The following is a 16,825-nucleotide window of genomic DNA, read 5'->3' as shown; positions in this document are numbered from 1 at the left end:
GTGAAAAAGTAGAAAAAACCTAAGTGTTCATCAATAGGAAAATGTTTAAATAAAATGGAAAGAGAAATATACATAACAAATTATTCCAATAAATAGGCTTCTTTGTTGATTAAAAACACAAGATTTACAGCCAAAAAAAGAATGGAAGAAAAGCAAATTGTAGAACAATATTGTCCCTATGCTCCCGGTTAAATTTAAGAAATCCAACCGAAGTGTGTGTGCACACCACGTTGGGATACATAGGCTCTTGAAGGTTCCACACCAAACTCCTATTATGGCTTAATACCTGCAAAGCCTTAGGCTAGGCTTTATACACGGTAAGTGCTATATAAGAGCTGTCTATTTTTTTTTACGATAATGCATTCCTGCATTACTTATGTAATTTAAAAGTAAAGAATATGTTTGTGATTGCATTAATAACTCCCTGCACCCAACTGCCTGCCAAGCGCGAGGGCCATTTATTAAAATCTCTCCATCCGGAGAGCCGAACACGTGGTCTGGCACATAATGGCCGCGTTGTGAACACCTGTTGCGGGGACCTGCCTGCCGCTTCCCACCCCTCCCCGCACCCAAGCGAGACCCCAAGTTGACCTTTCACCCCTAAACCTTCCTCAGCCAGCGCAGCCAACCGCCGCCCAGTACACAGGCGCGAGAAGGCGGTGCCCAACTGACGGCAGCCCCGCCTTCCGGGCGTATAGACGTCACTGGACCGCGCCGCGCAATATCTGACGTGCCTGTGGCCTGCCTTCCGGAAGGAAACCCTGGCGGCTAACTATGGCGACGGTCGCGGAGCAGTGGGTGCTGGTGGAGATGGTACAGGCGCTCTACGAGGTGAGCTTGGCGGCCCCAGGGGTCCACGACCACACCCAGCCCTGGGGAAGTGGGACGTTTTGTGTGGAGTTTTGGTCTGAGGCCTGGGCGGGGCTGGCCCGGTTATGCCCGGACCCCCGGCGTCCCTCGCTGGAAAGGCTCATAGGCGCACACATTTCCCAGTGGCGGAATGTAGGGAGACACGGGCGGGAGCCGGAGCCGGGGGGTCTTGTATTGCGCTGCTGCGAGCACGGAGCCCTCTCCAGGTCCTGCCCGGATACAGGAGAGAGGCTAGTCAAAAACAAGAGTTGGGACTGATGGTAAAACGGAGTGATGAAAGTAGAGTGGAAAATCTCAGTCTGGTGAGGTCCTAGGGAAGACAGGTTCTCGGAACTGTGGAGCAGGGAATAGGGAAAAGAATTGTAATAAGTTGGACTTTGTTTTTGTTGGGACGTGGGGTTAGAAAGGAAGCCGAATGATTTAGGTATGTGAAATAGTTTGTCATTCTTCCGCCTACGTCCCATTTTCTGTCTTGTAAAGATACAACTATTTTAGTAAACTTTTAAAGAAAGACCAGTTAGGAGCTTTTTTGAAAGGTAATATAAAATTTAAATGTCAGTCTTGGAGAATGTTCATTCATTTGACATTTAGTGAGTTTCCATGCATTGTGCAATGGAACTTTCTGCGTGTTCTCTGAGCTGTTCAGTACAGTAGACCACTAACCACATGTGGCAGTTAAGCACTTGAAACGAGGCTAGTGCAACTGAGGGGCTGAATTTTTCATTTAATTTAATTTAGATGTGTATTTAAATAGTTGAATGGTGCTAGTGACTACAGTATTGGACAGCAGAGATCTAGATGCTAGGAATAGTGCAATGAGGGAACAGGTAAAAGTCCCTGTGCTTACAGAGCTTACATTCACTTAAAGTGAATCTGTTTTCTTTTGATAATTTTCTTAAAACTTAATATAGCGCTTACTGGTAAGGGTGATGATGCAAGATGTATTATTGCAAAACCCATCAGGACTTTTTGGAAAAAAAAAACAGTTAGAGCAAATAGAGCCTAGGTGATGTCCAACCTTAGGTAGATTATAGTGACTAAGAAGAACCACTAAAATTTAAGATTTCCTTATTTCTTTTTTAGAAATGAATAATTTCTACTATATATTGTTGCTGCCTTTTTGAAGACTGCCCTTTGACTATGTAACTTCTCATACCCTGGTATTGACCATGAGTGAGACTTGAGAGAAGGTCTCCTTGATGTAACATTTCCTAGGGAAGAAAAGAAGCCACATTTGTGATTTTTATTAATTCAGTAGACATTTCAATTTTTCTTAGGATTTCTTTGTGGAGTGGAATGTTTAGTGACTTGGACTTATGTTTGTCAACTATAATCCAATTATTGATAAAACTAAAAGGATTTTTTTAGTAGAGTCCTCATTCTTAAATGAATTATAGTCAGGAGGGATCAGCAAATTTTAAAAATAGTCTTAGATTTCTTGTTTTGCTTCTAATTTCTGTGCACAGTGTATGCAGAATTTGAGGAGTCTTGCTGTGTACCCATACATATGTAGCATGTATGTAGTTTTAAAGTTATTTGTCCAATGACCTGAAAGTTTATTTATGAAATTGCCAGCAGTTTCCCTGATCCCCCCTTCTGAACTTTTTTAACTGTTGTGAATCATCATTGCTTTCTTTTTGTCTAATGTTTGAAAATAATTTGTATTTACGTTTCTAAATACCTCTTTTTTTTTTAACATCTTTATTGGAGTATAATTGCTTTACAGTGGTGTTAGTTTCTGCTTTATAACAAAGTGAATCAGCTGTACATGTACATATATCCCCATATCTCTTCCCTCTTGCATAAATACCTCTTTTAAATGACTTTCCGATGACAACCTATTGGAATGTAGCACCCCATAACTGACTTATGGAGGTTTAGTTGGTATCTGGAATCTTTTATATGCACTTACTGTATCTAGTTGTGTAAGACATAAAAGTCAGCCTGGCTTTTATCCTGGAAATGTACAGTTGAAAAGAAGACCTGATGCGGATAATTTCATTAAGGTACCTTTATGGATGTTGACATGGAAAACACTACATACTTTGGGGGAACTGGTAGAAAAGAGACCTGCTATTTCTTTAAACACTTATAAAGTCTTCTTTTCTCTGCCACATTCCAAGGAGAACTTAAAGAGGCCTATTGGGGATACAGGAAATATAGTAAATTGTGCAAAAGTCTTTGAGAATTATGGTGTCCAAATAATTCTCAATTTATCCATGGTATGTGGGGGTTGTAGAAGGCTTGTGAAGCTGCGATATGTTTGTTACAGTTATTTCTCACCAGTAAAAATATAAATTACCTGAAGGATCTGATAGTTGATATTGTTAGACTATTGGAATTCTGTGTCAGATTTAATTTTTAAAATTAATTTTTATTCCTAACACTGCAGTTTTAGAGATTTTTCATGTAGGAGAAATTGCCTTCTGTTAGAAATGGGAAAACGAATGAGTAGACGTGAAGTGAGCTTTGAAAGTAAATTTTAAGAAGTAATAAATAGGTATAAAGGTCATGGGAGCAGTATATGCAGATGAATTAAATTTTATGTGCAGGTTTTGGAAATGTTTATTTCACTTCTTGTTATGCTTTTGCTTTTGACTCACTCCTAGGCTCCTGCTTATCATCTTATTTTGGAAGGAATTTTAATACTCTGGATAATCAGACTTCTTTTCTCTAAAACTTACAAGTTACAAGAACGATCTGATCTTACAGTCAAGGTAAGAAGTTAAATCTCTATTTTATTATTCGGTGTATGATTATAGTTGCTACATCTTTCGAAACAGGACTTGTGGTGGCTCAACTATAAATGTTAAAATATTTTCTGGAATGTAAGGAAATCAGGGTAAGCAAAATACGGGGAAGCCAGGGATAAAGTGAATACACAAAGGAGTACCATGTTACAGGCCTTTTTACTTTGCTAGGAGTAAACAGCAGTCTGGGAACGTACTAGATGCTGGACGGGAAGCATGGATGCATGCTGGATTTCAAATGTCCGTATACAAGAAGGATTACATGAGTTGCTCAGGAAAAGCACCACTATTTCTGAAGCCTGAATGAAAGTTTCCCCTGTGGTCTTTATAAAGGAAATTCAGAGTTAGAAAGAATCCTCCCCATCCCACTGCTCTCCACCTTACCACCCCAAATCAAATTTTGATGTGTTCTATATGGTAAGGGACCCAGCTCAAGCCCAAGCTAGGCAAACCTTAGGAAGCAGAAGTGTCGAGAGGACTTGTAGTCCTGACCACTTCGAGTCTGTTAGTACGAGGGACCAAGGGGTTTGTGGAATCCCCTACCTTCTCACGCAGGTAGGAAGACTTAGTAACTGTGCCCTGGGTGTGAGAGGAAGAGCAGTTTTGACTGCAGTGTGGTTTCTGTAACTTGGATTGTTTCCTTATCCAGCCTCTGTAGCAATGTGCCAGAATACTACTTAGGGATACAGAGATGGTGAGAGATGTTTTCCCACAAAAATGCCTGAAACTTTGGTTCACAAGGCAGCATTGAGTGTGGCACAATGATGGAGTACTGCTCTTTTCTGGAGCATTCACAGAAGGAAGTGCAAGTGGAATGGAATTACAGCAATGTGGCGATTGTTCCCCAGGTTTCACTGGCTGCCCCTGCTGTCCTGATCATTAATATTTGTCATGAGATGGTCAGGCAGTATCCCCCCTAGAGGATAGGGGATATGCAACAAATGGTTCTTAGGGCACATAAGTTTTCGAAACCTGGGTAAAGAAGACTAAAGAGGTGTCTCATTGCATGATTTCTTGTAACCTTTAATATGCCAGTGGATATTTGAACCGCTGTTTGGAGAACTGCCATAAACTTGACCATAGATCCCCACCCCCACCCTTTTTTTTATGAATACCTGTGGGATTAGTGTGCCTTAGAACACTCTTTTGATAGTATTGCAGTAAGATTGGGCTATCTGGGCCAGAAATCCTGTCTCTACTTTTTTCCCTTGGTATTTAGGAGCTCCACGTGAATGATTATGAGGCCATGGAATAGATTTATAGCCCAACTTTTTAAGGGGTTGATCATTCCTAATATTCTTAGTTTAAGTTTAGACAAGTCAATCCACACAAATATGCATTTTAAAAGAAGGATACTGAAACATAATTTTAGGATAACCCTCTAAAAGCAGAACTTACCTAGAGCAAGATTCAGTAATCACTGACATCTTACCCTAAAAGCTGTGGAAGAAAAAAAAAACTTTATGAGTGTTTCTAAACCTTAACTTATGGCAGCAAAGAAGAAATACCTTCTCAGTTTTATAGGTCTGCAGAGTCTCTTTTTTTATTATTTATTTATTTATTTATTTTATTTTGGCTATGTTGGGTCTTCGTTGCTGAGCGTGGGCTTGCTCTAGTTGCAGCGAGTGGGGGCTACTCTTCGTTGAGGTGCTTAGGCTTCTCATTATGGTGGCTTCTGTTGTTGCGGAGCACGGGCTCTAGGTGTGCGGGCTTCAGTAGTTGTGGCAGGCAGGCTCAGTTGCTGTGGCTCACGCGCTGTAGAGTACAGCCTCAATAGTTATGGTGCACAGGCTTAGTTGCTCTGCAGCATGTGGAATCTTCCTGGACCAGCGCTTGAACCCATATCCCCTGCATTGGCAAGCGGATTCTAAACCACTGCACCACCAAGGAAGTCCCCTGCAGAGACTCTTGAATACCAGGCAATCCTGAGTTGATTCTCAAATCTGTCTCTGTGGTAGCAAGTGGACAGTGTGCATGATACATACTTCAGGCTTGTTCAGGCTGCTATTCTGTGCAGTCATTGGCAGAAATAGATGAGGAATTTATTGACTGATTTATTCAGCCAGCATTTTTGAGTGCCTGAGCATCAGGTGAATATGCTCCTAGCCATGCCCTAGAATTGCCTGTTAGGAGAAAAATGCACAGAAGCATTTAACAGGAGTGTGAAAATAGGAGTATTGAGAGTGGGCCTATGTAAAGCAAGATTTGCTGTGGCTGTCATGTTCATCAGGTGCCTCATCTCATCCTGTACATCCAGACTACATTTTCAAAATTACATTGTTTTCTAGTTCAAGAAAGGGTAAGAAACTCAAAATAGTCAAAATACTTGGAATGCATGAAATAACAGGTAAAAGGAATAAAGTAGTTTTTTATGAGAAATTTCCAAACAACGAAATCCTGTTACAATAATTATTATGAGAGTCTTTTGGTATATTTCAGTTACTTCTGAATCCTTGCCAATGGCTTGTAGAAACAGTGCTTTGTAGTCTAGTTGATCCCTTCCTGTGACAGCCATGCCTGTAAGAACTTAAGGCATGGCTGTCTGTCATATCTTGCAGTAGAGGCTGAGCTCCCTTACCTGCAGTCATGCCTCTCACCTTTGTGTTACAGACTTTTAGTTTTATCATCAGTAGCAGTTATACTTCCTACTTCCCACAGTGAAAACTCCTGAACATAGAAATAAAATTTTTAAGAAATTTCCAGTCAGCCACAAAGCTTCATGGAAAAAGAACCTTTAGCCTGAGATAAGGAAAGAGGTGAGGGGTTAAGTGCACAAAACTCAATAGTGATTCTGTGTCATTTCCAGGCACAGCAGCTGGACGTCTGTCTAGCAGTGTGTTCATTATGATGGTTCCATTACAACAGTTTAGATACCACTAGAGTTGCTGTCCAGTAAGTAGCACTGCACTGTATTTTAACTGCTTTTCTCCTGTAGGAAAAGGAAGAATTGATTGAAGAGTGGCAACCAGAACCTCTTGTTCCTCCTGTCTCAAAAGACCATCCTGCTCTCAACTACAACATCGTTTCAGGGTAAATTGGTTTTGCTAGTCAAGGGCTTATATTTGGTTTCCTGTAGGTAAACTCAACAAAGTATACAGTGGTTTATATAGTATTCCTTTTTTTTTTTTAACTGATATAAGACTTTTAGAAATTTCTGGAGATCAGAAACTTTTTTAATAGTCTCCAATTTGGGTTTCCAAGTTTGTCCCTTTTTAAAAATATATATATATATTTTTAAAAGCAGGGGCTTCCCTGGTGGCACAGTGGTTGAGAGTGCGCCTGCCGATGCAGGGGACACGGGTTCATGCCCCGGTCCAGGAAGATCCCACATGCCGCGGAGCGGCTGGGCCCATGAGCCATGGCCGCTGAGCCTGCGTGTCCGGAGCCTGTGCTCCACAACGGCAGAGGCCACAGCAGTGAGAGGCCCGCGTACTGCAAAAAAAAAAAAAAGTAATACACACACATAATATTTCAAATGGGAAGACAGTTAAAATGAAAAACAGCATTCCTACTTTTTCCCACCTGGATTGTTTCTGATTTTAGATCTGTTGAAGTTTACCTTCATAACTAGATATTAGCAGTATGCTTACATTACTGTTTCTTGATTGATTAATGATAGGCAGTGCCTGTTGACTTTCACAATATGAATTATGAAACCAGCTCACTTATGCTACCTACCTCCTGGCTTCCAATGTTTTATTTTTATTTTTATTTCTTAAATTTTAAGTATACAGAAAATATCAGTCACATACATATCTACCACCCAGAAGTAATAGGTATTAACATTTTGCTATCTTTACTTTAAGTCTATTTTTTAAAAGAAATAAAGCATTAGAAATGCAGTTGACCCTTGAACAGTATGGGGGTTAGGGGCCCTGACCCTCTGGGCAGTCAAAAACCTGCATATAAATTAGAGTCAGCCCTCCAGATACCCAGTTCCTCTAAATATGTGGTTCTACATCCATGGATTCAACCAACCGTGGATCATGTAGTACAGTAGTATCTACTGTTGAAAAAAATCTGTGTATAAGTGGACCTGCACAGTTCAAACCCATGTTGTTCAGTGGTCAATTGTATCACTAAAGAAATCCCTTCCCATCTATCACTTACTCTTGCCTCCCAGGCAAGATAACCACCATCTTGAAGTTGGTAGATGTTTTTCCTTTGCTTATATTTATACTTTTGCCACAGCATGCCTGTTGCCATGAAAGTGTTTAGCATTCTATTTTAAAATATGATGTAGGATATTCTCCTGAGTATGTCCTTCTACTTCTGGTCTGATCTGAGAGAGGCTTGTATTCTTCACTTTCGCGAATTTCTTTGGTCTCATGAAAGTTTTACTTCTCCTGAAATCAGACTGACCAATCATTAATGTTATGGTTATAAAATCCTTCCTACCACAAAGGTCTAATTTGCCTGTTTTCCATATGACAGTCAGTTGTCCCAACATTATTAGTTGAATAGTCCATTTTTTACCTACTGATTGGAAATTTCCCTTCTTTCATATGTCAAGTTCCCTTATAAAGGATCTGTTTCTGGCTTTATTTCTATTCTTTTGGTATATTTATCTCTCCCTGTGCCAGAACCTCACTTATACCACAGCTTAATAATAGGCCTTGACTAGAGTGAGTCCTTCACCTCCTTGTTCTTCACAATTGTCTAGGCTATCCTTGACTCTTCACTATGAGTTTAGGTTTAGCTGATCAGATTTGACCAGAAAATGGGTTTGAGTTTGTGACTAGTAATGCATTGAATTTATGGATTAATTTGGAGAGAATTGGTATATTGCTAATACTGAATCTCTTCACCACGTACCTCGTGTGTCACTTGTATACTTAGGTCTTTTATGTCTCTGAGAGAAGTTGCATAACATTCTTCATAGAGATTTTGCTTAACTTTTTTTTTGCTACTTTTTATTTGGAAATAATAGTAGATTCACATGCAGTTGTAAGAAATAATACAGAGAGATTTCATATACCCTTCGTCAGTTTCCCCCAATGGTAACATCTTGCTTAACTATAGTACAGTATCACAACCAGGAAATTAACATTGCATATCTTTTAATAGCTTCGTCTCTGGGTTCCAGAGAGTTTTCACTTCTGTCATGAAGCGTCATTTTCTTCTTGTTTCTGTGTTATTGCACTTGCTAGGATACCTACCATGCAGTGTTGAATAGGAGTGGTAACAAGGGCCTCTGTATCCTGTTCCTGATGGCTTTTAAGGGATAACCTGTATGGTGTTACAAGCCTTCCTTTCTCTTCCTAGTTTGCTAAGGGAACTTTTTGTTAGTTTTAAAGTCAGTATTAAATTTTATTAAATTTTTTCTTTATCTATTGAGATGGTTGTGACTTTTCTTCTCTAATCCATTACTATATTAAATTGTACTGATTGATTTTTTTACATTAATTAAGCATATACATAAATTTTTATGAGAAAAATTGCAAGCAACCATGCCACTCATCCTCACCCCAGATTCCAGCTCTGTAGACTTGCAGAAAGATGGGAGATTTACTCTCTGGAAAGGCTAAATATAAATTGAAAGTCCTAAGAATGTGTGAGGAGGTGAGTGCCATTCTAAAAACAGAAAGCAAGTATATAATGAATAATGGGATGCTAATCCCGTTTCCTCCAACTCAGCTTTCAGAAAGTTGGTAACCAGATTTATATCCTCATATACACCTCACTGGAGGATTCCTCTCTGGTGAAACTCAGAGTCAAGAGAGTAAAAACAGAAAATTTTGAGTTTGTGGTCTCCACAGATGAATAAACAAGTCTATGTCTCATTATCATAGAGTGAAGCCCACCATCAGTCAAGAAGCCAAGCCCATTTACACAGTGCTTGCAATTAGCATTTCAGTGTCTTATTCTTAAAAATGGGTGGACAACCTTAAATTATGGTCCATTGATTTTCAACAGAATGCCAAGACAATTCAGTGGGAAAAGAATACTCTTTTTAACAGATTGTGATGGGACAACGGGATATACACATGTAAAAGAATGATGATGGACCCTGACCTCACACCATGTGTAAAAATTAGCTCAAAATTAATCATGGGCTTAAGTTTAAGAGCAAAAACTATAAGTTCTTAGTTTAGAAGAAAGAAAACAAAAGAGTAAATCTTCATAATCTTGGATTGGCCAGAGATTTTTAGATATGACACAAAAGCACAAGCAGCAAAAGAAAAAATAGACAAACTGGACTTCATTAAAATTGAAAACATTTGTGCTTCAAAGCCCATTACTAGAGAAATGATACAAAACCCCACAAAATGGAAGAAAATATTTTCAAGTCACATATTTGTTAAGGGGCTAGTATCCAAAATATTAAATATATAAAAAGAACTCTTACAACTCAGTGATAAACCCTATTTAAGCATGACTATTTGGTTAATTTTTATTAATTGTTGGATTTTTTTTTTTTGCTAATATTTGTTATTTTTAGCATCAGTATTGAAAAATGAGTTTAGTCTTTTTCTTTTCCCTTACTGTGCTGGCCCAGCTTTGGTATCAGAGGTATATTAGTCTTACAGTTTTCCTGGCAGCACTATTTGTTGTTTGTTCTGTTGAGCATATATTTTTAATCATGAATTTAATGTCTTCAGTGAGTTTTTAAAGCTGTTCATATTTCCTTTTTGAGTAAGTTTTGGTTACTGCCATTTAGTAATTGTTCATTTCTTCTTTTGTTTTCAAATGCATTGGCATGAAGTAATTCATAGGATTCTCTTGGGAAGTTATATGTAAAATATATACGTATAACTTTGTATATAGATATATATATAACAACACATCTATGGATTTGTGTCTCCATTGCAGGCATTTGTGTCTCCTTTCTCACTCAAATTTGCCAAAGGTTTATCCTCTGGTTTAGTTGAGTCTCTGTTTTATTTTCTTCATTTTGGGCCTTTCCTGCAAAGGCATTGACTCTCCCTTCAGCACCACTCTCATCAGCACCCATGTAAGGCAGCATTCTCATTTGCTTTATTATTTCCTTCATCGCCAGCGCCTGCATCTGTTCTCCTCCCCAGTAAGGTATCCCACTGTAATACGTGTATTTTGCTTTCTTTTATTATTTTATGTTATTAAAGTCATATATGTTATTGTTTTTATTACGTATGTATGCTTGAAACCATGTAATCTTAATGTTTTATGAAAGTTTTTAATTTTGTGCTCTAGACTTCATTCTGGTTTTTTTCTTACAAGTTGTTTACTCAGCACTTATTTTTCAACAAATATTTGAGTGCCTACCATGTTTAAGGAATGTGCTGATGAGCATGTGCGATAAATCAAAATCTTAGTTCTCTTGGGGCAGGCTGACCAAGAATGAAATAAATACAATGTTAGCTGGTGTTGAGCAGTATGAAGAAATATCAAGCAGGGCAGAGAGGTGGAATTGCTAGATGGACTTCCTGTTCATTTCTTCCAACTGCTACATATTATTCTGTTGTGTATGGCCACGATGTTTTACTTAGTGATGGGTAAATTTAGTGATTTTCCTCATGATGGATACCTAAGCTACCCCGACTCCCCACTGTCACAAAAAAACCTGGTGATTAAACCTGATTAATGTCCTCTTGTGGACCTGTCTGAGTCTCTCTAGGGGTGTGGGACCAGAAATTGGGTACTACTCTATATGCCTGTCTCATTTCCCTTTGGGACTTTCCTACATTGTGATTCTCCTGAGTTAGTATATGAGCGTTCAGTTTCCCACAGCTGTGTTTGGTAACATTGTTTTATTTTGCATTTCTCTGATTATTTGAGCCTTTAAGTATCATTTGATCTACTTATTATTAGCTGCTGGGGTTTTTCCCCCTGTGAATGCCTCTTCATATCTTTTAGTTCTTCTTCTCCTTGATTCCCAGTCTATCTTTCGATTATCAAGAGTCCCCAGTATTGTGTAGCTTTTAATCCTTGGTCAGTTTTTGAGTAGTAGTCTATTACAATGAGTCTAAGAAACTTTTTTTTTCCGATTTTAAGATCTCTGAAACATGTATGAATCTTACAGCTGCTGAGAGTCATTGTCAGCTGGGAGCAGGTGAGGGTATCATTTCTTGCACACTGATGAACTTGGTCATGGCTATGCTTACTGCCAGCACCTCAGTTGAGTTTTGTGCACTGCTTGTAAGTAAATCAGCTGATGGAAGGAGAAATGGCCAGATTCCTCCAGACAGTTGAACAGAGGCTACTGGGACTAAGGCTTTGAACATTCCTTTGTCAAACTCCTACTGCCTTTGGGTAATAACAGTTTACTTTCTAGAAACGTGATTCAACTGCATAAAGATGAAACTAAGAGTTTAGTCCAGTAGGAAAGTTCCAGCATCAAACTTAGAGAATGGGTGATACTGACTTGTCAAGTAATCCCAGAGGTGATAGCAGAGCATCCTCCTAAGCAATGCCAGGATCCTTCTGTCAGCAGGGAGCAGAATATGTTAGCAGGGAGTATGAATACCCATGGTATCCATTACGTAGCAGAGAGCAGACAGAACTGCTGACTAGAAGTTATGAATGTCTTACCTGATTGATCTTGCTTATATTTTTCTTTTCATAGATACAAAAGTAGAATGACAAAAATCTGTGTCAAGATAGCCCTTTCATTAAATATGAACTAAAATATAAATGATAAGAAAACATCATTGCATTTTATTTTATTTTTTTCATTTTTGGCTGTGTTGCGTCTTCATTGCTGCATGCATGCTTTTCTCTAGTTGCGGCGAGTGGGGGCTACTCTTCGTAGCAGTGCATGGGCTTCTCATTGCAGTGGCTTCTCATCGTGGCGCATAGGCTCTAGGCACGCAGGCTTCAGTAGTTATCCCACACGGGCTCAGTAGTTGTGGCTTATGGTCTCTAGAGCGCAGGCTCAGTGATTGTGGCATATGGGCTTAGCTGCTCTGTGGCATGTGGGATCTTCCTGGACCAGGGCTTGAACCCATGTACCCTGCATTGGTGGGCAGATTCTTAACCACTGCACCACCAGGGAAGTCCCTGCATCATTGCATTTTACTTGGCTGTGTCTTTCCTCCTTAGTGATAGATAAAATACAGTCGATGCCATCTTAGATTCATGAAATCTAGTAAATCTCTTTATCACCTGTCTGTTAATTTTGTCTTTGGTATCTTCATTGAACCAGAATTCTAAATTTGGACTTGGTCATATTCATCCATTTTCGCCTCATGGTTTGTGTGTTTGCATACTTGTTTTAGAAATCATTTCCTATTCCAAGGTCACGAAGACCTTCTAAATTTTCCTCTGTTCCAAAATACTTTTTAGTTTTTTTTTAATATGTGTGGAATTCATCTTTGAATATGGTAATTCAATTTTATTTTTCTCCATAGAGAAAGAAATATGTGTAACTTAGTAGTTAGTGGGGGCAACTGATGTCATTTGCCATATATTTATATATAGGCACACCTCATTTTATTGCACTTCACTTTATTGCACTCCCATAGATACTGCACTTTTTACAAATTAAAGGTTTCTGGCAACCCTGTGTTGTCAGAAGATGGTTATCATTTGTTAGCAATAAAGTATCTTTTAAAAATTAGAAAAAAGGAAGACCTTCAAGATGGTGGAGGAGGAAGATGTGGAGATCACCTTCCTCCCCACAGATACATCAGAAATACATGTACATGTGGAACATCCCCTACAGAACACCTACTGAATGCTGGCAGAAGACCTCAGACCTCCCAAAAGGCAAGAAACTCCCCACGTACCTGGGTAGGGCAAAAGAAAAAACAGAGACAAAAGAATAGGGACGGGACATGCATCTCTGGGAGGGAGCTGTGAAGGCGGGAAAGTTTCCACACACTAGGAAGACCCTTCACTGATGGAGACAGTGGGTGGCGGGGAGGAAGCTTTGGAGCCACGGAGGAGAGTGCAGCAACAGGGGTGCAGAGAGCAAAGTGGAGAGATTCCCACACAGAGGATCGGTGCCAACCAGCACTTAGAGGTTGAGAGCAGCACTGAGAGGCTTGTCCGCTCACGCGCCTGGGCGGGTGGGGGCTGGGAGCTGAGGATCTGGCTTAGGAGGTCAGATCCCAGGGAGAGGACTAAGGTTGGCAGCGTGAACACAGCCTGAAGGGGGCTAGTGCGCCACAGTTGGGAGGGAGTCCAGGAAAAAGTCTGGAACTGCCTAAGAGGCAAGAGACCATTGTTTCGGGGAGCGTGAGGAGAGGGGATTCAGAGCACCACCTAAACAAGCTGCAGAGACGGGCACGAGCCGCGGCTGTCAGCGTGGACATCAGAGATGGGCATGAGATGCTAAGGCTGCTGCTGCAGCCACCAAGAAGCCTGTGTGCAAGCACACGTTACTATCAACACCTTCCCTCCCAGGAGCCTGTGCAGCCCGCCAGTGCCAGGGCCCTGTGATCCAGGGACAACTACCCCGGGAGAACACACAGTGCGCCTCAGCCTGTTGCAACAGCATGCTGGCCTCTGTCACCTCAGGCTCGCCCCGCATTCCATACCCCTCCGTCCCCCCGGCATGAGTGAGCCAGAGCCCCCTAATCAGCTGCTACTTTACCCCGTCCTGTCTAAGCAAAGAACAGACACCCTCAGGTGACCTACATGCAGAGGCGGGGCCAAATCCAAAGCTAAACCCTGGGAGCTGTGCGAACAAAGAAGAGGAAAGGAAATCTCTCCCAGCAGCCTCAGGAGCAGCAGATTAAATCTCCACAATCAACTTAATGTACCCTGCATCTCTGGAATACCGAATAATAGATCATCATAGAATTCAGGTGGTGGACTTTGTGTAATTTTTTCTGTATATCTTTGCTTTTATCATTTGTCCTAGGGTTCCAGCTGTCCATTTTTTATTTTTTTGTTTGTTTTCCTTTTATTATAGTTTTTAGTGCTTGTTATCATTGGTGGTTTTCTTTTTTGGTTTGGTTGCTCTCTTTCATTTTTTTATTATTTTTAATTTTTTTAATTTTTAATATTTTTTTAATAACGTTTTTTTTCCCTTTTTTTCTCCCTTTTCTTCTGAGCCGTATGGCTGACAGGGTCTTGGTGCTCCGGCCGTGTGTCGGGCCTGTGCCTCTGAGGTGGGAGAGCCGAGTTCAGGACATTGGTCCACCAAAGACCTCCTGGCTCCACATAATATCAAACAGCGAAAGCTCTCCCAGAGATCTCCATCTCAGTGCTAAGACCCAGCTCCACTCAGTGACTAGCAAGCTACAGTGCTGGACACCCTATGCCAAACAACTAGCAAGACAGGAACACAACCCCACCCATTAGAGAGGCTGCCTAAAATCATAATAAGGTCACAGACACCCCAAAACATACCACCGGACGTGGTCCTGCCCACCAGAAAGACAGGATCCAGCCTCATCCACCGGAACACAGGCACCAGTCCCCTCCACCAGGAAGCCTACACAACCCATGGAACCAGCCTTACCCACTGGGGGCAGACACCAGAAACAACAGGAACTATGGACCTGCAGGCTGTGAAAAGGAGACCCCAAACACAGTAAGTTAAGCAAAATGAAAAGACAGAGAAACACACAGCAGATGAAGGAGCAAAGTAAAAACCCACCAGACCAAACAAATGAAGAGGAACTAGGCAGTCTACCTGAAAAATTCAGAGTAATGATAGTAAATATGATCCAACATCTTGGAAATAGAATGGAGAAAATACAAGAAATGTTTACCAAGGACCTAGAAGAAGTAAAGAGCAAACAATGATGAACAACACAATAAATGACATTAAAAATTCTCTAGAAGGAATCAATAGCAGAAAAACTGAGGCAGAAGAACGGATAAGTGACCTGGAAGATAAAATAGTGGAAATAACTACCGCGGAGCAGAATAAAGAAAAAATAATGAAAAGAATTGAGGACAGGCTCAGAGACCTCTCGGACAACATTAAAGGCACCAACATTCAAATTATAGGGGTCCCAGAAGAAGAAGTTAAAAAGAAGGGGACTGAGAAAATATTTGAAGGGATTATATTTGAAAATTTCCCTAATATGGGAAAGGAAATTGTCAGTCAAGTCCAGGAAGTACAGAGAGTCCCATACAGGATAAATCCAAGGAGAAACACACCAAGACACATATTAATCAAACTATCAAAAATTAAATACAAAGAAAAAATATTAAAAGCAGCAAGGGAAAAACAACAAATAACATACAAGGGAATCCCCATAAGGTTAACAGCTGATCTTTCAGCAGAAACTCTGCAAGCCAGAAGGGAGTGACAGAACATATTTAAAATGATGAAAGGGAAAAATCCACAATGAAGATTACTCTACCCAGCAAGGATCTCATTCAGATTCAACGGAGAAATTAAAACCTTTACAGACAAGCAAAAGCTAAGAGAATTCAGCACCACCAAACCAGCTTTACAACAGATGCTAAAGGAACTTCTCTAGGCAGGAAATACAAGAGAAGGAAAAGACCTACCATAACAAACCCAAAACAATTAAGAAAATGGCAATAGGAACATACGTATCAATAACTACCTTAAATGTGAATGGATTAAATGCTCCATCCAAAAGTCATAGACTGGCTGAATGGATACACAAACAATACCTGTATATATACTGTCTACAAGAGACCCACTTCAGACCTAGGGACACATACAGGCTGAAAGTGAGGGGATGTAAAAAGATATTCCATGCAAATGGAAATCGAAAGAAAGCTGGAGTAGCAATTCTCGTGTCACACAAAGTAGACTTTAAAATAAAGACTATTACAAGAGACAAAGAAGGACACTACATAAAGATCAAGGGGTCAATCCAAGAAGAAGATATAACAATTGTAAATATTTATGCACCCACCTCAATACATAGGCAAATGCTAACAGACGTGAAAAGGGAAATCGACAGTAACACGATCATAGTAGGGGACTTTAACACCCCACTTTCACCAATAGACAGATCATCCAAAATGAAAATAAACACAAGCTTTAAATGATACATTAAACAAGGTGGACTTAATTGATATAGAACTTGCCATCAAAACACAACAGAATACACTTACTTCTCAAGTGCTCATGGAACATTTTACAGGATAGATCGTATCTTGTGTCTAGCCTTCGTAAATTTAAGAAAACTGAAATCATATCAAGTATCTTTTCCGACCACAATGCTATGAGACTAGATATCAATTACAGGAAAAAATCTATAAAAACTACAAACACATGGAGGCTAAACAATACACTACTAAATAACCAACAGATCACTGAATAAATCAAAGAGGAAATAAAAAGATAC

The 16,825-nt window shown here is 40.0% G+C and overlaps 1 protein-coding gene across 2 annotated transcripts in view; it reads left to right on the top strand.

The window, feature by feature from the left end:
* The first annotated feature begins 749 nt into the window (after window positions 1–749).
* Window positions 750–16,825, top strand: part of SPTLC1 (serine palmitoyltransferase long chain base subunit 1) — a 73,342-nt gene continuing 57,266 nt past the window's right edge. For both annotated transcript variants that reach the window (XM_060015107.1, XM_060015108.1), the window contains exons 1-3: window positions 750–831; window positions 3,480–3,587; window positions 6,556–6,650. In XM_060015107.1, the coding sequence (XP_059871090.1) occupies window positions 775–831; window positions 3,480–3,587; window positions 6,556–6,650 (260 nt within the window). In that variant the 5' untranslated portion in view covers window positions 750–774. The remainder of the gene's footprint in view (window positions 832–3,479; window positions 3,588–6,555; window positions 6,651–16,825) is intronic.

This window comes from Delphinus delphis, chromosome 6 (assembly GCF_949987515.2).
Source record: "Delphinus delphis chromosome 6, mDelDel1.2, whole genome shotgun sequence".
In the NCBI taxonomy this organism is placed as follows: Eukaryota; Metazoa; Chordata; class Mammalia; order Artiodactyla; family Delphinidae; genus Delphinus; species Delphinus delphis.
The sequence above is the reverse complement of the archived record's forward strand: the minus strand, read 5'-3'. Positions and strand labels throughout refer to the sequence as shown.